We start from the raw sequence: 21,442 nt of genomic DNA, 5'->3' as shown, positions 1-21,442 counted from the left end.
CTGAGCCTGGCACATGCACGTAGACTGATGGCTACAGGGAGCAGGACGGATGGTCCTTCCCTCCGCGGAGGACATGGTGCTGGAGGGAAGAGGGAGTCAGAAGCAGCCACGTGGCCGTGCACATCTGGAGGCCTGGGGGCGACGGGAGAGACACAGAGGCAAAAGGGAGGCTGTGAAAGGAGGAGGGAGGGGGAGGGGACACTATTTCCTAGAGCTAAAAAGGACTGAGCCATCACCAGCGGCACCCCATCCTTCATCATTCTCCCAGAGCCTGCGTGTCTGGTCTGAATGCAGGAACTCAGGATGCCTGCTCTCTGCCCAGCCCCACAAGACAGGGAACAGGGCCCCCTCCTTTCCGAACTAAACATTATCACTTCCCTCAACCTTCCTTGCTCCTGTATTTTGTGTGCTTCCCTTAATTAAAAACAAAAACCCCACAGTCCAATATGGTGATCACTGAGAATAGCTAGCTTATCTAAGAGGTGGGGTCTCAAAGGTCTCTACTCAGGGCTGTCTTCTGAATCCTATTTTACATTAATTTATAAGCCAGACTAGAGCCACTGGCATATGCACATCAAATATTTAGCAATAAACTCAACCAATTGCATCAGAACTTCTGGGGATGGAGCCCAGGCACCATTTACAACTCCCAAAGTGATTCTAATGGGCAGCCAGGGTTGAGAACCGCTGGACTAATGGGATCTGGAGCTGTATCACTAGGAACATAGTGCCCTGGATGCGGGAGGTGAGAGCTGATCTATCATGAGCTGAAGCATCATGATCCATGCCAGAGCCTCAATCTGCAAGGGACGCTGATGAAACACATCCAGAGGAGGGCATTGGGGTGGAGAAATCGTATTAGCTAAGGAAGCTGAGGTGCAGGAGATATTTTGCTGCTCAGATGCTGGAGAAAGGCTGGAGGCAAAGGTCACAGACCCTCTGTCTGAGGGCCGGGTTATGCCTCCTCTATGAGACCCAGGTGTTTCTCTGTTCTAACAAAGAGCTGCCTCATTAGTAATGAAGTAGTGTCACCATAATTACCTGGAGCTGGCAGTGCCAAAGGTTATGAATACTCTCTGACACAAGTGCAAGAGGTTTAACCTAACCTGAGCCACCTGCATCCAACAGGATGCTGACCAGGCACAGTGGCTCTTGCCTGTAATCCCAGCACTTAGGGAGGCCGAGGCAGGAGGATTGATTGAACCCAGGAGTTTGAGACCAGCCCAGGCAACATAGCAAGATCCCGTCTCGGGGGGGGGAAAAAAAAAAACCACATATATATATATATATTTTTTAATTAGGTGTAGTGGCAGGCACCTGCAGTCCCAGCTACTCAGGAGACTGAGGAAGATCACGAGCTCCGGAGGTGGAGACTGCAATGAGCTATGACCATACCACTGCACTCCAGCCTGGGCAACAGAGTGAGACCTTCTTTAAAAGAAAGAAAAAAGAAAAACCCCAAAGATACTGAGAACCTCTCCCCATCAATTATGGTGCTCCAGGTGCAGAGCTCAACCCTGGCACACACTCACTCAGAACACAGTGCTGGGCCCACATAATCCACTAGGAGGCAGACGCACTCCCCCAGGACTGGGGTCCTGGGGAAGCAGATAGCTCCTGGGAACTGAGGCAGCAGCAGTGATAGATGCTGAAGGGCAAGGTGGTCCAGAGCAGGTGGAAGGGATGACTGCAGGCCCTGTACACTACCAAATCAGGCTCCACTCTGAAGTCTCTTGAGAGCCCAGCTGGATGTGAATTGCAAGCACCATCTCTGCCCTGTCTAGAATCAGTTTTTCCAGCCACCCTAAGTTTTTTTCACTTGCACATTCTTACTGCCACAGGGACTGGCTAAAAAGGCAGCTGAAACAATTGGCAACTCTCCCAACACTTAAAATGTATCCAGAGATCCCACTTCTAGGGCTCCATACTGTAGAAACTCGAGCACAAGCCTGCATTATTTGTGTCTAAACTGTAGGAACTAGCAAAATATAGGCTAGAACAGCAGTACTATGAGATACTATGTAGCCATTTAAAAAGAACGAGGGAGGTCTTTGCAAGAAGCTAGATACAAAATAGCATGTACTGCAGGATTCCATTTATATGAAGTTCAAGAATAAGTAAAACTAATTGGTGAAAGCAGCTAAGTGGGCGGGGCTGTTGCTTGGGTAGGGACACTAGGGAACTTTCTGGAATCCAGGAACTGCTCTATATCTTGATCTGGATAGTGGTTATATGAGTAGAGATTTGTGTAAAAATTCCTGGAGTCATACACTGAGGATTCGCATCTTGTAAATACTAGAGGTATGTTACACATCAATATAGAAAGTAAAGAGGATGAGGACACTCTAGAAGTGACTTGGGTAAAGAGTAAAGAAAAACAGAAAAAAGGGTTGCATAATGTTTGATTATGATATTTTAGTAAATGTGTAAGACTGATACAACAGCCTAGAAGGTGGCCAGTCTAATAGCAGAGCGAGGATTCAAAGTCAAGTGTCCTGACCCCCAGCCCAGGCTCCTCCTGCTGCCCAGGGTCTGCGAGCGTAAGCAGAATGCTCCAAACACACAAGTAGAAGAGGCAGGATGATCCAGGTGCCCTGGCCACACCATTTTCACCCCTCCTCCCAGCCTCCTCCTTCTGGGTGGTGAGTGGTCAGATCCACTAATTGGTCTTCAAGCCCTGGTTACAAATGGTCCTGGAGGCGAATTCCGGTCACACCTTGAGCCAGGCAAATGAACCTCGCTCTGTCCCCTCTTTAATATGGATGTGACACCTGCAGGCTACAGCTTGTCGCACTGTGAGAATTATTTCTCCATTAAAATGCAGGAGTTGGAGCTTTGCCCAGGAAGGACAGCTAAAAATACTGCTGTCCAGGGCACTTGTCACCAGAGGACTTAGTTGCCACTGTCTTTACCCCTAAGCCTCCAGGCAAGTCCCACACCTGCTGGGTCCGTGCCCGGAACACTTGATACAGTGTCATGTCTGAGACTTATCCAGCCCTGTCGCAAAGAAAAAGCATGGGTTCCTGTGCCTGTTTTACAGATGAACAAACTGGGCTTCAGACAGTTTGTTCCAAGTTACTGTGCTCAAGCTACAAAATCACCTAAGGAGCAACAGTGCATGAGCCTGACTGCAGGGAGAGAAAGAATAGCCCCTCACATGTGCCCAGTACCTAATGGTTTGCAGTGTCTTTTTATTTTTATTTATTTTTGAGATGGAGTCTCAGTCTGTCACCCAAGCTGGAATGCAGTGGCATGATCTCGGCTCACTGCAACTTCCACCTCCTGGGCTCAAATGATTCTCCTGTCTCAGCCCCCTGAGTAGGTGGGACTACAGGCACGTGCCACCACACCCGGCTAATTTTTTTGTATTCTTAGTAGAGACAGGATTTTACCATGTTGGTCAGGCTGGTCTCGAACTCCTGACCTCAGGTGATCTGCCCGCCTCAGCCTCCCAAAATGCTGGGCTTACAGGCGTGAGCCACCGCACCTGGCCTAATTGCAGTGTCTTCTCACCCACTGCTTTATCCAGCCCTCTCAACAATGCTTTGAAACAGGAACTATTACTGTCTACCTTACAGGTAGGGACTGAAGCCCAGTGTGGTGAAGCAGCAAGCTCAAGGGCACACAGTGGGTTGGAGGGGCAAAGGCATAAGTCTTTCAATCCTAATACCCACCTAGAGCACCGATGACAGGACCTCAAGCAACATGACTGATCTCACCCCTAGAGCCATCAACTTTATAACAAATCCTCCAGTTTATAAAGAATGCCACATACTTTTTGGGAGATGACTTGTCACCCCTATTTAATAGATGAGGAAATTAAGGCTCAGAGGTATGAAGGACATGGACACAGGTTAGTAGCAGAGCCAGGACTGAAAGTCAAGTGTCCTGACCCCCAGCACAGGCTCCTCCTGCTGCCCAGGGTCTGCAAAGCTCCAGGCTGTCCCAGTGCCAGGACACTGTCATCCAGAGGCAAACGAATGTAGTATCCTAGGCAGGTTCCCATAGCCCTGAATCTGGCTCTCTGGAAGCCTGTGTGCCTCCTCTCAGTCTTTCAAAGTGGAAGGTGGTTAAAACCTCAGTCCTATTTTTCTTTTCTTTTTTTTTTTTTTTTCTTTAGAGACAGTCTTGCTATGTTGCCCAGGCTGGAGTGCAGTGGTACAATTACAGCTCATTGCAACTTCGACCTCCTGGGCTGAAGATCAAGTGATTCTCCCACCTCAGCCTCTTGAGTAATAGGACTGACTACAGGTGTGTGCCTGTAGTTAATTTTTTATTTCTGTGCAGAGACAGGGTCTTGTTATGTTGCCCGGACTAGTCTTGAAATCCTGGCCTTAAGCGATCCTCCCACCTCAGCCTCCTGAGTAACTAGGACTACAGGTGTGTGCCACCGCACGTCGCTAATTTTTTATTTCTGTGCAGAGACAGGGTCTTGCTAAGTTGCCCGGGCTAGTCTTGAAATCCTGGCCTTAAGTGATCCTCCCACCTCAGCCTCCCAAAGTGTTGGGATTACAGGCATGAGCCACTGTGCACAGGTGGCTATTTTTCGTACAAGAAAGCCAAGGTTCAGAGAAGGTAAATGTCCTGCTCAGGGTCATAGGGCAGAACTATGTCCTGGGAATGGACCTCTGATCCCTGGCCTGGTGCCCATCCAATTGAGTCAGCCAGAAACAGCATTCAGAACTCTTATCCTGGTGCCAGCTTCTTACTGGGTCTCAGCTTCGCAATCTCTAAAATGGGTACATTAGCAGAGGCCCTAAACAAGCCTAGGTTTGAGTTTTCTGAGGCAAAGAAATTGGGTGATGCTTCCAGTAGGAGGAGCCCCATACAGTGACCAAAGGGCCTGGCTTTCTGGACAACCAACTTCACTTTACCCAGAGGGAAACTGAAGCCAAGGAGGGAGCCAAATGGCCTTGGAGATCCAGTGATTTAAGGACGGTGAGATAACGAGGGCCAGGCTTCCCTACCCCAGCCTGCAACATCCAGGAGAGAATCCTGGTTGAGTCCTGGGGACCATCCTGCTTCCAAACACTTCACAGAGAAAAAGCTTTTTACAAAGACATTTATTTTCCCCAAAATATACCCCCAGTTTACAAAATCCCTCCGAGTCCCACATTTAAATTAGAAGTCCTCACATCTTCCATTCCTGGGGCAGGGAGAGATGACATCCGGAAGGCATCAGAACGTCTGAAGTCTCACTCTACCAGAGGCCAGAAGCTGGCCAGAGGCAAGCCAGGAAAAGACTGCCCCAGCCCCAGAATAGCACCATGGTGGGGGTGGGGGGCAGTCCCCTCGGTGTCCCCAAAGCACTCCTGGCCCTGCCCTGCCCCAGGCTCTGCCTCTTCTGCTGCTATGAAAGGTCCAGAGGGCCTTGGTGCCTGCCCACCTGCCCACACCTGGACAGACACTTTGGACACCACCAGATTCTCTAGCCATGGTGAGGGGCTATGTCCCTCTCTCCAGGTCTCTGCCCCAACCCCATGCTCTGGGTAAGAATTAGGGGTGGGATGGGGGTGAGGTATCCAGGAAGCCTTGAGCACAGAGGAGGTGTGGATCAGGGAGCCAGGCAGGAGCCCCCTGCAAACCGCAGGGTGCAGTGTAGTTAGTTGTCTGTCTCCCAGCTGGATGGGGAGTCCTTGAGGGAAGAACTTTATCTTCCCACGCAGGGCCCCCAACACCTAACACCAGTGCTGACATCTGTAGTTGCTCAATAAACATCAACTGAATGGATACATGAAAAGAACAAAGAGATGGGAAGGTAGAGGGACAGAAGCTGACCCCCAGCGGCCCCATCACAGACCCCCGGAGAACCAGTGTGACCAGCACATGCTTCCGTGGAGAGGACGGGTAGGGGAGAGGGGCACTGCAGAGGAGGCTGGGCCAGGGGGGAGTCACACGTGTTCCAGCACGTGCACCTGCAGGTGTCTCTGCACAGCTGTGCATGTGGTGGGCGCAGAGTGCCCTGTCTTCACTTGGGGCAGGGAGGGAAAAGGCCAGTATTGGGGCTAGAGCAAGAGGAGGAAGGAGGGGAGAGGAAGCAGCTTCTAGACTCCAGGAGATGCTGAGGCCACACTGTCCCTGTCTGAGAAGACAAGATTCTACGCAGGTGGAAGCAGGGCTGAACATGATCATTAGTGTATCACGGCCATTGGAGAAACAAGGCCGGGGTGATTATGCATCGTGTCTTTGGTGAAATAGGGCAGGGGGTCAGTCAGTCTGAATATTGCATCTTTTGGAGAAAAAAGGCAGCCAGATGGTCCACGCAGCACTGGAAGAAGAGGGTGGTGATGTGGTCAGTGTACTGTGTCCCTAAGAAACGTATGTACTGTGAAATAAGGCAGCAGGCAGGATAACTTAGAGAAATAAGGTTGTGGGTGGTCTGTGTATTGTGTCTATAAGAAATAAGGCAGCAGGATGACTTGGGAATCATGTCCATTGGAGAAATAAGGCTGCACAGTGGTCTGTGTATCGCATCCTTTGGAGAAGGAGCCCACCTGTCAGAGCAGGATGCATCTGTTGGGGGCAGGGCTCACAGTGCAGCCCCATTGCAGCCAGAGGGTAGGAGCTGTAGGGAGGGGCAGCAGCTCCCTGGTCCTCATGGTCAGGCTATTTCTTGTCCATCATCTTCATTTCACGATGGGAAGAAAAAAAAGGGAGGGGAAAAGCATTAGATGCCAGAAGTTCTATTTTTGGGATTATGCCAGAAGCCCAGGCACCTGGTCACACTTCAAGTGGGGAGTGTGTGTGAGACAGCAGCCCAACGGACAGCCCCCGTGCTGACCACGGCCCTGGAGGCCCAGACACAGATGCAGGTGCCAGGCACGCCGGGGCACCTGAGGGGGACCACCTCATGCAGCCCGCTCTCAGTACCCACAGGCCCACAGCCCTATACACTTCCCTCCACTCTCCCTCTATGTGCAACGCTTTTCCCTTCTCATCTCCTGTTTGTCCATCCTATCCACCCTCCAAGGCCTGGCCCAACTCCCTCGTCCAGCAGGCAGCCTTCCCAGTGTCCCCTCCACACTGGTTTCCCTGAGAGTGACACGGCAGGGGCCCTCCTCCTTCCCTCGGGCTTCCTGTCTCCATGTGGAGGGCCATCCCCAAGACTCATCTTTCAGACCCCACTCTGCATCTGAAGCTGAATGGAGACTTGGGAAGAAGGGCTTGGGCCCTTCCCCTGCCCTCGCCCTCACCCATTCTTGGGGCTCTGTATGTCCCTGGGGAGAGGAGAAGAGCTCCCTGATCTGGGCACTGCCTGTGGTTGTCCAGATGGCCAGAGACTGAGGGGGCAGGCTGCCTCACCAAGGAGCAGGATTAGGAAGCAAACTGGTTTGCCTATCCAGGCCACATTCTCCAGCAACTCTTCAAAACCAAGCTGACTTTTTTTTTTTTTTTTTTTTTTGAGATGGAATCTCGCTCTGTCGCCCAGGCTGGAGTGCACAGGTGCAATCTCGGTTCACTGCAACCTCCGCCTCCCAGGTTCAAGTGATTCTCTCGCCTCAGCCTCCCAAGTAGCTGGGATTACAGGCATGCACCACCACGCCCGGCTAATTTTTGTATTTTTAGTAGAGACGGGGGTTTCACCATGTTGGCCAGGCTGGTCTCAAACTCCTGACCTCAAGTGATCCAGCCACCTCGGCCTCCCAAAGTGCTGAGATTACAGGTGTGAAGTACCACGCCTGGCCTAAGCTGACACTTTTTATCTCCATCTGCCCAGCTCTTCTATGGTTATTTGATTCTGAACAACAGGAAGGAAATGACTTATCTCCTACATTTCCAAATGTCATCACTGACATTATAACAATAGGCCTAATAATGACTATGGACATTTACTAACCACCCACTGTGCGCCAGGGACATGGCTACCCAGCTGAACACTTTTCTAGCCTCCCCTGAGTTAGGGCTCATATGCCTGGGTTCTGACCAATGGAATGTAAGCGGAGGTGATGCAGGCTACTTCCAGTCAAGCTCTAGAAGGAAACACATCCTTCCTTTCTCTCCCTCTTGGCTCTGGAGGGGGCGTGGGAGCTCAAACAGCCTCTTAGACCTAGGAGTGAAAGCTTAAAGTTGAAGAGAGCAGAATCCAGGTAAGTGGAACCTGGCTCCAGGTCATCAGTGGTTTTACGATTACCTATGCTCACACTATCACAGGAAGGAGGAATAAACTCCTGTCCTGGTTAAGCCTCTGTCGTATTTGGGTCCCATTAGAGCAGCTGGGACCTTGGTTACTCAGCCCTCTGCCATCTCACCAGGGGGAAGTTGAGGCTGCTCTTCTGCAGAGGGGGCCTTAGATCACTAGTGAAAGGATGATGCCTACCCACCCTCTCAGCCTCTCACACACAGATGTGTGCATACACAGACACAATCTCAAGCCCAGGTGTCTTTACCTTCTTTGCTGTCAGAGTGTTTCAGAGGCTGCAGGGCTGTAAAAAAAGGAAGGTGCACATGGTGAGGGAGGAACTGTGGGAAGTGGTGGGGTAAGGAGTCAGGCAGAGGGAGGAGTGAGGGCTGGAAAGGGCGGGAGAAGTCAGCAGAGTGGGACCACTTCATAGCACAAGGGAAGGGGCCCTAGGCTGCTGTCCCAAGCCCCAGTCCCAGGTCCCAGTTCCACTCTGTGGCTTGTCATTCTCCTCTCTGGGCCTTAGTTTTCTGCATCTATAGAATGGGACAACCCTTGAGCCCTCCACCTCCAGCTGGAGACGCAGAAGTGCCCTGAGCCCACTGTACACACAGGGTGATGTGAGAAGCTAAAGGAGGCTGGCAGATTTGTAGGTGGGCCTGGGACAAGTGGAATGAGACTGACCAACTCCGTCACCCACACTCTTCTCCCCACTCCCTCCCTTCTGCCAACTACATCTGCCTCTGAGCATGAAAAATGAGGTCTGATCCCAGAGCTGTCTCTATGCCTGCCACGCTGGGCACCAACAGGCAAAGAATTAATTGGCATAATTTATAGCAGTCCCCAAGTGTCAATCTCCTGCCCTTCCTTCTGCGGGGGTGGGGAGGGAACTGGCATTAACTGGAACCATCCCAAATGGCTCAGCGGAAACCTGCGTCTCCCAGCCCAGAATCCCCTGGGAATTGGCCATGGGCACCAGTGCCTTGGCACCCACCCAAGCTGGGCCCCCGGCTTACTGTGCCATGCTCCTATGTCCTTTGCAAGTATGTCCCTCTCCAGTCACCTGAGAGAGCTTCAAAACAGCCCTCTGGTGCCATCAGGGCAGGGTCAGGATGACATTTTACAGATGGGAAACTGATGCCCAGAGGAGCAAGGCACCTTGCCCAAAGCTACACAGTCTGTAACTAGAACAGTATTGTCTTAAGCTGTTTGCCTAATAGTAGTAGGACTCCAGAATATTAAGCACTTGGCACTAGATATGATACTAGGTCCTTTATATACATTATCTCAATTAATTAAATTAGTAATTCAAACAACCTATGAATCTGTGATTATCCTCATTTTACATAAGAGGAAACTGAAGCCAGAGGGGCAAAGCATCTTGCTCAAGGCCACTCTGTTTACCTGAGATGGAGCAGGAACTTAAACCCAGACTGCCCTATCTCCGGAGCCCCTGCTCCCACCCCTAGGAAGCCACCAGACTCCACACTGTGGGGTCAATCAGGTAGAATCGGCCCTGGCAGATGGGTAAAGGTTGGCAGGAGAAATGAAGCCACACCTGGGAGGGAACTGGGTGATCCACCTCCTGCCTAACTCTGGGCAAAGAGCAGACTCACCGGGGTGGGGAGGCCTGAGTCCAGAGAACACATTTCATTCAAACCTTACAGCAAATCTGGCCCCTCCAGATCCTAGAGTCCTCTCTCCTTTCCCATATGTCCCTCTCCCAGCCAAGAGGGCCAGCTCCAAGTTCAGACTCACCTGTCTTGGATCCTTCTCCCTCCCCATCCTGGTCCTCAGCTCCTGCAAAGGCAAGAACTCAGAATAAACAAAAATCTTTCGCAAGCCCATTTTCATGCCAGCACTTTCCCACCTGAGAGTGCAGGAAGCTGGTGAACAGGGCCTGAGTTGGCCTGACCTGTGGTCCAAATGCTAGACACAGGTTAGAGCCCAAGAGCAGAGCATAGCAGAGCCGAGCCTGTGACAACATGAAGGGGCTCCCAGCCTGAAGCCCACCACTCACCCAACCAAAAACTACCCAGCCTGGAGCCCACCACTCACCCAGCCAAAAACTACCCAGCCTGGAGCCCCCACCACTCACCCAGCCAAAGACCATCCACCCAGCCTGGAGCGCACCGCTCACGCAGTCAAGGACCATCCACCCAGCCTGCAGCCCACCACTCACCCAGCCAAAGACCATCCACTCAGCCTGGAGCCCACCACTCACCCAGCCAAAGACCATCCACTCAGCCTGGAGCCCCCACCACTCACCCAGCCAAAGACCAACCACCTACCCTCCACCAGCCCACCCACCCATCACCTCACCCATCCACTCGCTCAGTAGCCCTGCCAACCATCAACCTCCAACAGATGTAACCAACCAGCCGTCTACCTGCTCATCCTTCCACCTGTCACCTCACAAGTACTCACCTATCTGCCAACTGACCACTCTCTTCTTCCCTCTCGTTTCCTGACCTCCAGCCACCCCCAGCCTCTGACTACCCATCTACTCATGCATCTGTTTACCCACCAGGGTCCTCTCACCCACTTACCAGTCACCAATGCCAGCTCGGGCTGACCCTCAGCCCCGCAAATGGCAGCTGCTTCAGACTCGCTCACTCTGAGGCAGGCACGTTCCCCCCCAGTGCCATGCACGCCCGTGGCGTGCCTACATTTGTGCCGCACAGCTTCCATGCTCTGGCCTGCTCTCTCACACACACGTGACTGACTTACACTTTCACAGGCACACTTGTTTGCACACACTCATCCCTTTGTAGCACTTGGCCTTACACTCCCACCACCTTCCAGTCACACTCATCCACATTCATCTTGTGGTATCTGCACATGGACAGACAGGCTCACGCTTGTTCACACACACAAGACATAGACTCAAGGTCACACACAGACAAATCCAGCCCCATCTGCACACACACACTGATTCTGTCACTAGAAAGTGACACTATTGACATCAAAGACACAGCAACATACCCCCAAGACACATAAGTGTGCACGTGTGCACACACATACACACTCACCTGCATTCTCCTCCTCACAGCTCTGTTTGATCTTTCTCCAGCACACGAAAGCCAGGGCCACCAGCAGTGCAACGAGACAGACAGAGAGCCCCACGGTCACCCACAGGGCCTCTGGGGGGAATGTCATAGGCTGCCCTGAGAGGAAAAGTAGGAACAGTGAGACTGTCATGCCTGGCCCCATGTCCCGGAGGACAGCACCATTGGCTGCAGGTGTGAACAGGGGCTCCCACCCTCACTGGGCCCTAACACTATGAATAAAGCTCACTTAAGTTCCCACAGTCCCTTCGCCATACACTCCCCAAACCCTGATACAACCCTGGCTGATGTGGGCATGCCTCAACCAGGATGGGTTGAAGAGTCTGTGGTTGAATGATGCTCAAGTACCTTCTATGGCTCCCTAGTGACTTTAGAATAATGCTTCAAGCTTCAAGCATGATTCAAGGACCTCTATAAGCTGGCTGCTGCTTACCCTCCCCTGACTTTTCTAATTCTACTGTAGGAGCCTCAGCTCCAGCCACACTGGTGTCCTAACCATTCTCTCCAGAAGTAACTGGCTCCTTCCAACCTCTGCACTATTGCTATCAGTTTCCCAAATTCTCTACCTAGCTCAATATTCACCTCCTCCAGAGGCCCTCTTTTGACTGCTCCAGCCCCACCTGGTGACATCTCCCATTCTTTGGATCAGAAGGCAGCAAACTACAGCCCATGGGCCAAAGCTGGCTTGTGGCCTGTTTTTGTACAGTCCACAAACTAGTGATGGTTTTTACATTTGTAAAGGGTTACCAAAAAAAGATGGGGGAAGGCGGAGGAGGAACAGAAGGAGAAGCAGCAGCAACAGAGATGGTGTGTGGCCCACGATGCCTAAAAACATTTACTCCCTGGCCATTTACAGAAAATGTTTGCTGAGTCCTACATACAGATGAGGTCACTGAGGGGGCTGGAGTGAGGGCTCAGAGTTTCCCCAAGGAGTCAGGTAGGTCTGCAGGGGCCTTGCTAGGGGGATATTTACATGAAACACTGAGGCCCCTCCTCTTAGAGCTCTCACGTCAAGAGGGATGAAGTTGAGAACCCAAAGCCGGGTAGGGCCAGGAGCTGTTCTGAGCACAGCCTGTGTGGCTCCATCTTACACACCATCCTCTAGCCCAGCCCCTGCACCCAGCTGGGTCCTAGGCAGAGGTCTTGAGAGGAAAAGTCTAACAAAAGACAGTGCTGCTTTCCTTTGCTCTCTGCAGACGATGCATGCCCAGGGCCTCAGCAGCTTCTGCAGGAGGCCCTGTCAGTGCAGTACATGGTGCTATGGACCCTTTGGCAGCAGAGACCCCAGCATAGATGCACCTCATGCATGGATCTGCAGATGTCACCTTCAACAGGCACCGCTGGCAAAACTGCTGCTCTGGCCATTGGAAGCAGAGGGATCCATCGCCCCAGTGATGAAGAGAGGTATGCAGAAAAGGAGGGCAGCAGCTGATGTGGTGGCCAAGAGGGCCCGTCCACAGAGCACACATTAAAAAAAACAACAATAACCACCCTGGAAATCCCATCATGGGGCTCTGACAGCAGAGGAGGGAGCAGAGCCATAGAAATACTCAAGCAGAGGGTCTCTATGTTCCCCCTTAACTGGTGTTGTCCCTGGAACACAAATTAGATTTGCCCTGTTCACCCAAGAAAGGACAAGCTCAGGCCACGTCTCTAGGACTTGCTCCATAAATCCCCCTCCGAGAGGCTCTGCACAGCACACTCAACTTCACTAACTTCGTCAGGTAAGGGAGAGACCAGCTGGAGGACTGAAAGTCTGAATCCCAGAATGTTCGACATGACACAAAGCTGCCCGAAGCAAAATACAGGCCAAGGGCTCCAAAGTAGGCCAGACCTGCTCTAACAAAAACAGGAGGCTGGCTGGTGGGGAGGAGAGGAAATTAGGCTGAGAGGCCAAAGTTGGATTCTGATCGTGGCTCATCTCCTCACTGCAGGGTGCTGGAGCCCAGGTCTACAGACCCACGGAGGAGTTTAGAGAGGCAGCGAACCCTCCAGAGTTATATGCAAACTGCTGCATTGATCATTTATCCAATTTTCAAAGAAGGGTCTGACTCCCAAAGATTGAGAACCACTGTGCCAGTCTGTGACCTTGGGGAAGTTCCCCCTTCTCTGTGGACCTCAGTTCCTTCATCTGTGAAATGTGCTTGGCAACAATGGCCTCAATGAAATCACTTTATTTATTTTTTGAGACAGTGTCTTGCTCTGTCACCCAGGCTGGAGTGCAGTGACACTATCTCGGCTCACTGCAACCTCCGCCTCCCACATTCAAGCAATTCTCTTGCCCCAGCCTCCCTAGTAGCTGGGATTACAGGTGCGTGCCACCACGCCCAGTTAATTTTTGTGTTTTTAGTAAAGATGGGGTTTCACCATGCTGACCAGGCTGGTCTCAAACTCCTGCCCTCAAGTGATCCACCCACCTTGGCCTCCCAAAGTGCTGGGATTACAGGTGTGAGCCACCATGCCCGGCCCTAAATTTTTTGGAAATCACTTTAAATGTTAGCTACTCAAGTTTAAAATAGAGGATTTTCTCTTAGGTGAGATAAACATTCTCTTTGCAATCACATTTATACTCATAAGTCCTTTCTGCACAGCATCGCAAATATCCAGCTCAGCCCAGGGTGCAAATGACCACAAAGACCCCTTATCCTTCAAGGCTTTCTCAGCACCCACTTGCCCCTGGAGGTGTCCTCACTACCACCCTCCCTCCTCTGAAAGCTTCATATCCTCTGCCAAGATCACTCTATCTTCTATTTCTTCTTTTCTCCTGTGAACAGCATTTTCACCACCAGACCATATGCTATTCTCTAAAAGGTCAAGGACATGTCTCAGAACATTCAAGAGCTCAGGGCGGCTACTCTCTCCTGCAGAGCACAGGAAGGGAGTGTTTTCCATCTTGGGGAAGGGGTGGGCAGAAGGAGCACAACCTTGCCAGAAGGAAACACCTAAGAGAGAAGGAGAGTGAGCCTGAACTCCAAGCAGACGATGTGACAGGCCCTGGCTCCGAGCTTATCAGAAGTGGGGACCACATAGGGCTCAAGAGGGAGAGGACATGAATAAGCCAGTGAGTCCTGAGGTACGTGCAGACCTGGAAACTGGGGGTGAGATCAGAACTTGGATGGGCTGGGAGGCAGGTGGAAGTTGTCAGAAGACAAGAGGAGAACCAGACAGACAAAACCTGCGGTCTTGACCTCACTGTGCACCAGGACGAGGTCCCTGGGAAAGCTCAGTTGGCCCAGGGAGGGACACTGAAGAGCCAGACTGAGCATATCATCCCAGGAAGTGACTGACCAGAGGCCTCTCAGGGCCAAACACAGATGGAGACTGCGGCTTTTGACCTCAACCCTCTTCACACCCTCAGGCACAAGAGGTGCCCACCAGGCTAGGACCTGGAAACCAGAGACTAAGAATCACTAAAGGGGTGGCCTCTATCTGGTGTTTGACCACACGGGGGCAGCAGAGACAGCCCCCTGCCCATCCAACGGCTGCCTGGGTGGAGCTCAAGTCTGCAGGAAGAAGAGCTGACGTTGACTCAGGTGTTGGGGACTAACTGGGGAGGTCCAGCTGTCACTCAGGGCTTCAGAATCAGATGGCGCCCACTGACCCAGAATACCTTCCTACCACTCAGAGGAGTTCCTGTTGGAAAGCACACCCACACCAAGTCCCCTGGGCCATGCCTTATGGCTGCCCCAGAATTCCTGCCCATGCCTCCAAATTTCGGGCAGGTACCTTGTCCTCTGCATAAGAAGCGTAAGTGCCACGAAAAGCACTCTTAGGAAGTCAAACATTATAAATGGTTCTTATCAGCTCGAGTCCCTTAAGGACTTGTGGGGAAGAGTGTGAGCACCTGAAGTCTATGAAAGGGATTTTGAAAAAGTTTTCTGGCCACCCAAACCTATGGAAATCCCACCTTAGGGTCCAGTAAAGAGGGAATTACTCGCTCCATCCTTCCCCAGCTGTTGATCTGCCCCTACCTGTGATGGTGACAGAGCCGTGCGCATCCTGCTGCAGCACGGGGTTGCGCACCAGGCAGCTGTAGGTGCCATTCGCACCCAGCACCACCCGCAGGACGCTGTGCACATCAAACAAGCCCTGCTCATTGGCCATCTGCGACGTGGTCACGTTGCCAGTCAGGGGCGCACCCTGCCCATCCTGCCAGAACACCTCAGCCTCAGGGTAGCCCCGGTAGCTGGAGCACGTGATGGTCACCGTGTCCCCGGGCCGCAGGTCCTTGTTGGGCTCCAGGGTCATGCTGGGCTTCGAGTAGGGAGCTGGAGGTGACAGAGGGCAGGGGTCAAGGGCAGGGCAATGGCAGGGGAGGAAAAGGATGCATGGGGCTGAGTACAGGAATCAGCACTGGGATTCTAGGAGCAGTGGTGCAGCAGGGGGTGGGCTGCAAAGGGAATGGAGGGTGAACCAAGGGGAAGGTGTCCCCCTCCTAGTGCTCACCGGCCACCTGCAGGCTGACCGCAGCACTGCCGAAATCTCGGATGCTCACGAAGCAGGTGAAGCTGCCCTCGTCTGCCACACGCACGCGCTGCAGCCTCAGGGATGCGTTGCCCTGTGCCAGCAGGTCCGGGAAGAGGGCCGTGCGGTTGGCATAGGCGCTGCCCTGGTCCCGGCCCTCGGTGAAACTGTGCACCAGCTGTTTGGTATCTGTCAGCTGCCAGATGAGGTTGAGCTGTGCCAGGCTAAAGCCAGGCTCGGGGGAGAAGGAGCAGCGCAGGGTGGCATCGGTGCCCACCAGGGCCACCACCGGGTCCTCAGGGACCTGGACCTCCACGGCTCCTGGGGGTGGGGGCAGAGGGGCAGGGTGGTGAGGAGAAGTGGGACTCTCCAGGCTACCATCTGAGTCCCCCAACCTCTTCCCCCATCAACTCCCAGACCCTGTTCCATCTTCCTATTTTCTTCTTAGATGCAAAAGCAGATTAAGCCTGAGGACTCTCAGATATGGAGTCTCCCCAATCCTCTGAGAACAATCACAGCAGGTCGGTCTTGGCCTGACCAGACCAATCCCAGGGCCAGGTCTGGGGCAGGTGACTCTCACCAGCCCCAGCCCTGGCGAATCCTGCCATCAGGACTCCTTTCCTTCTCCCATCCCTCTGCTGACCCAGATGTGGCTCCACTCTTCCCAGAGGCTTCCAGAACCTTGAAGTCAGGAGAGCCTTAAGAAGGCCTGTGATTGCTCCGCCCCCAACCCCTCCAATGAACACCCCACCTCCCCGTTATCTTTCTCCCTATCATTAGGAGGCAACTTGCTGTTCTGGGAGATTGAAGGTGGGGCCAGATTCGGAGCTCCCAACCCCTGCTGACAGAAGCAGAACCCCCCTCCCCCAAGGGGACATTTAAGCAAAGAAACCTGTGGGGCTTCTCTGGGGTGTGATGGTGATGGAGCCGTGTGCGTCCTGCTGCAGCACGGGATTGCGCACCAGGCAGCTGTAGGTGCCATTCGCACCCAGCACCACCCGCAGCACACTGTGCACGTCAAACAAGCCCTGCTCATTGGCCATCTGCGACGTGGTCACGTTGCCAGTCAGGGGCGCACCCTGCCCATCCTGCCAGAACACCTCAGCCTCAGGGTAGCCCCGGTAGCTGGAGCACGTGATGGTCACTGTGTCCCTGGGCCGCAGGTCCTTGTTGGGCTCCAGGGTCATGCTGGGCTTCGAGTAGGGAGCTGGAGGTGACAGAGGGCAGGGGTCAAGGGCAGGGCAATGGCAGAGGACGAAAAGGATGCATGGGGCTGAGTACAGGAATCAGCACTGGGATTCTGGGAGCACTGGTGCAGCAGGGGGTGGGCTGCAGGGGGAATGGAGGGTGAACTGAGGGAAAGGCGTCCCCCTCCCGGTGCTCACCAGCCACCTGCAGGCTGACCGCAGCGCTGCCGAAATCCTGGATGCTCACGAAGCAGGTGAAGCTGCCCTCGTCCGCCACACGCACGCGCTGCAGCCTCAGGGATGCGTTGCCCTGTGCCAGCAGGTCCGGGAAGAGGGCCGTGCGGTTGGCATAGGCGCTGCCCTGGTCCTGGCCCTCGGCAAAGCTATGCACCAGCTGTTTGGTATCTGTCAGCTGCCAGATGAGGTTGAGCTGTGCCAGGCTGAAGCCAGGCTCGGGGGAGAAGGAGCAGCGCAGGGTGGCATCAGTGCCCACCAGTGCCACCACTGGGTCTTCAGGGACCTGGACCTCCAGGGCTCCTGGGGGCAGGGGGAGTGGGGAACATATAAGGGGGACTGAGGAGGGGTGGGAACTCTCTGGGCCTCCCTAGTCCCGCTCCCTGCCCCTGCTAACCCCAGGCCCTGTCCACCCCTCCTTTCAGGCCTGAGACCCAAAGTAATTTATTGTCTTAGGACCTCATTCAGTCAAGAATATAGTCAGCACCTACAGGTGCCAAGCATAAGAGTCAGAAATGCAACAGAGAGCAATACTGAGGTCACATCCCCACAGAACTTACATTTTCATGGGAGAAAGGGACAAACGAGCACACAGATTCTCGTCAGCATGTGACTAAGGTATGTGAAGAAAAGGAGCCAGCAGGTGAGTAAGTAAAGCAACAGCTTTTCAAAAATCTGGCACGTACTTTACACCTGCCTGCGCCATGTGTATTTCCCCTTGAGCGTAAGTAATTTTATAAATTGGGGAGTCCAAAAAAGTATCCACCAAAAATGTCAATAGTGGTTTTCTTTGGAGGGGAGAGAATCACAAGTGCTTTTTCTTTTTTCTTTTTTTTCCTTTTCCTAAAGAAACACGATTTGTTTTTATACAAAAAAGAATACCCGTACCTTTAAATATGGTGGTGAGGCACATGCTCTTTAAAGTAATTAAGCTGAAATTTACAGGGAATGAAAAAGAGCTAACATACAGAGAACCCATAGAGAAAACAGCAGGTGGAAGGCCCTGAGGCAAGACTGGCCTTGCTGTGTGAAAATATCAGGGAGCCTCCAGTGTGGCAGACACATCTGATGGGAGGGCATGTCCCACCCAGACCAAAGATGACTTGAAGAGACCAGTGAGGAATCTAAGTTTTTCTATGAGTAATGGGAATCATTGGGGAGTGTTTTAATCATGCATAATCTGAGTAGCAATGCTTAAAACTCACTCTAGCTCCTCTGTGGAGACTGGACTGTGGCAGGGCAAGGGGGAGGCCAGTTAGGGGCTGTTTCAGCCGTCCCTGTAAGAGGTGAGGGTGGTGTGGCTTCAAAGGGTGGCAGTAGAGAGGGAGAGAGGGGTCAGATTCAAGGTTTATTTAGGAGGAAGAATCAACAGGACTTGCTGATGAGTCAGAAGTGAGGGGAAAAGGCCCAGCGCGGGAGGCCAAGGCAGGTGGATCACCTGAGGTCAGGAGTTCGAGACCAGCCTGGCAAATATGGTGAAACCCCATCTCTACTAAAAAATACAAAAAAATAGCCAGGGGTGGTGGCGCACACCTGTAATCCCAGCTACTCGGGAGGCTGAGGTGGGAGAATCGCTTCAGCCTGGGAGACGGAGGTTGCAGTGAGCCGAGGTGGCACCACTGCACTCCATCCTTGGCAACAGGGCAAGACCCCATCTCAAAAAAAAAATGAAAAAAGGAAGAAGGAGGAGGAGGAAGGGGAGGAGGGGCAGGAGGGGGGAGGGGGAGGGGGAGGAGGGAGAGGTGGGGCAGGAGGGGGGAGGAGGAGGGGGAGGGGGGAGGAGGGGCAGGAGGGGGGAGGAGGAGGAGGGGGGAGGAGGGAGAGGAGGGGGAGGAGGGGGGAGGGGGAGGAGGGGGGAGGAGGGGGAGGAGGGGGAGGAGGGATAGGAGGGGGAGGAGGGCGGAGGAGGAAGGGGAAGGAGGAAGAAAGCTGGAACAGGCATGCCAGCTGTCCAGAGTCAACTCCACTCCCAGAGACAGGGCCAGGTCATGTCCAGAGCCAGAGCCTCCAGCGAAAAGCCCCTGGGCAGGGTCCCCTGATCCCATCGCTGCCCTCTATCCTGTGGAGTTACCCCGCAGCCTCCCCACCCAGTCACCTCTGTCTTCATACTAGCTCTTCTTCTAGAGCCCTGGATAGTTAGGCAGGGGTCCTGATAGCCTTTCTTTTGGGGAAGCGAGCCCCCCACCCTGGCACTACCATTCTCCGCTAATGGTTAGATTGTGTGCTTCGAGCACTAGCAAAGCAGGCACAATCAAAATGTGGGAAGATCAGCCTTGAAACAACGCTAATTGAATACAGCACTCATTAAAGGTTTTCTGCATTTAGAAAAATAACATTGACTTTATGATTATTATTTTTATTGTGAATCATACTCAGTATCATAATCTTTGCAGTACCTAGAGATCTCTAAAGTTCTTAAGCTAGCCTTGGATCTCTTGCTGAAACTCCTGGTGCCCCAGGCCAGTTCTCATGCCCTGTCAGTCGAACCAGGGTGCCCCTTGGAGGGGGCATTTGGGGGAATGAAACCTGATAAGTCACCCAGACAAAACCCTTTCTTGCTCTAGAGAAATCAGAGCAGCCGTGGGTAGAGACAGGCACCACTTCTTTATGGCCACAAGATGGCGCCAGACACTCAGCTTTGTCTTCCCCACGGAGGACGCCGTCTCAGAGTAGAGATGCTGATGAGAATTTTGATCTCAACAAAATCCTCAATGATGAGGATATTGTTATTAAAGTAGCTATTATTATTGAGTGCTTCCTATGTGCCAAGCACCGTGTGGAGAGAGTCACATCGTCTATTCTACACAGTTACTGGGCACCTACTATGCAGCAGCCGCCCTGGCCCTGAGATGGACCCTGCTCTTTGAACAGGGAGGAAGCAAGCAAAGGCCAGTTGGGTCGAATCTAGGCAGAATAACGCAGGGAGGCCAGGGATAGGGAGGGAGGAGCGGAGGTGTGCTATTTTATACAAGGAAGCCAGGAGAGCCTTGCGAGGAGGTGACATTGAGAAAAGACCTCAACAAAATATGGGATCCAGTCACGCAGACTAAGTTTAGGGGCAGAAAGTTCCAGGCAGAGGAAAGAGCGAGTGGAAAGGTCCTGGGAAGGGGCACACACAGTGTATTCAAGAAATAGCACGATCTCATTTAGCACTCATGTTCCCATTTTACAGACAAGGAAATGGAGGCTAAGAACAGTAACGTGAGTTGCCTACTGGATCCCACAGGTGGAAGTAAGGTATGGCCCTGCTAGCCAGAGCTGGCTTGGCAGGACCCCTGACAGACGTGGGCACCCCCTCCCCAACTGCCACAATCACTGTCCCTCCCCTCCCGTCCCCATGCTGCTACCCTCACCTGTGAGGCAGAACCACAGTGCTCCCAGGGCTGCACCCACATGCACACCCATGCCAGGGCTGCTCTGCCGACGCAGCATCTTCCCGTGAGGCGGCTGACAGCTGGGCTCCCCGTGGTGGAAGGCTGCCGCTGCCTGGGAGGAAGAGGATCCAAGGCCTTTGTCTCCAAAGGTTCTCCCCAGACCATCCCTCGCCTCATCTCTCCTGGACCAGAGTGGGGAAGGCTGCAACTGCCCACTGGGAGGTCCTCATTCCCATATCCCACAGGGCCGCCTGCTGAGGGATCTTGGTGACAGATGCTTGGCAGGGAGTCCCTGGGGAGGCCTGACAGGGAAGATGGGGTAGGGGGCAGCTGGGATCCACGCTTTCAGCTAAGATGTTAGTATCCAAATATAAGGAAGAGGAGGCAAGGCGGCAAGTGAAGGCAAGGTTGGCTTGCTCTGGGGCTAGGATGTGGGCAGATCGATTTGGCAGACAGTAGCTCGTAGGGCAGAGCAGGAGCTCCTGTGGGGGCCAGACTTAGAGATGGGCTGACAGGTGTGAACTGTATCCTAAAGGCAGTTGCGAGCCACTGAAGCTTCCTGAATAAGGGAAATACATGGTCAGAGCTGAGCTTCATGAAGATTAAGCTGACAGCACCTCCACCTGCTATCTGATGGGAGGGTATGTTTCAGCCAGATCAAGCAGGGCTTTGAGAGACCAGTGAGGAATTTAGGTTTTTCTGTGAGTAATGGGAATCATTGGGGAGCGTTTTAATCACACATAATCTAGGTAACAATGTTTAAAACTCACTCTAGCTCCTCGGCATGGACTGGATTGTATCAGGGCAAGGGAGAGGCCAGTTAAGAGGCTATTTCAGGCAGAGTGCAGTGGCTCATGCCTGTAATCCCAGCACTTTGGGAGACTGAGGCAGGCGGATCACTTGAAGTCAGGAGTTTGTGACCAGTTTGAACAACATGGTGAAACCCCATCTCTACTAAAAATACAAATAATTAGCTGGGCATGGTGGTGGACACCT

At 52.9% G+C, this 21,442-nt stretch overlaps 1 protein-coding gene across 5 annotated transcripts in view; it reads right to left on the bottom strand.

Moving 5' to 3' along the window:
- Window positions 1-5,048: 5,048 nt before the first annotated feature.
- CD276 (CD276 molecule) overlaps window positions 5,049-21,442 on the bottom strand; it is a 31,159-nt gene continuing 14,765 nt past the window's right edge. For all 5 annotated transcript variants that reach the window (XM_063716211.1, XM_002825646.5, XM_054531656.2 and 2 more), the window contains 9 exons: window positions 20,426-20,558; window positions 17,037-17,375; window positions 16,544-16,858; window positions 15,634-15,972; window positions 15,159-15,455; window positions 11,152-11,286; window positions 9,878-9,919; window positions 8,388-8,423; window positions 5,049-6,624 (listed from right to left, as the gene is read on the bottom strand). In XM_063716211.1, the coding sequence (XP_063572281.1) occupies window positions 6,602-6,624; window positions 8,388-8,423; window positions 9,878-9,919; window positions 11,152-11,286; window positions 15,159-15,455; window positions 15,634-15,972; window positions 16,544-16,858; window positions 17,037-17,375; window positions 20,426-20,504 (1,605 nt within the window). In that variant the 5' untranslated portion in view covers window positions 20,505-20,558 and the 3' untranslated portion in view covers window positions 5,049-6,601. The remainder of the gene's footprint in view (window positions 6,625-8,387; window positions 8,424-9,877; window positions 9,920-11,151; window positions 11,287-15,158; window positions 15,456-15,633; window positions 15,973-16,543; window positions 16,859-17,036; window positions 17,376-20,425; window positions 20,559-21,442) is intronic.

This window comes from Pongo abelii, chromosome 16 (assembly GCF_028885655.2).
Source record: "Pongo abelii isolate AG06213 chromosome 16, NHGRI_mPonAbe1-v2.0_pri, whole genome shotgun sequence".
NCBI classification, from domain to species: Eukaryota; Metazoa; Chordata; class Mammalia; order Primates; family Hominidae; genus Pongo; species Pongo abelii.
The sequence above is the reverse complement of the archived record's forward strand: the minus strand, read 5'-3'. Positions and strand labels throughout refer to the sequence as shown.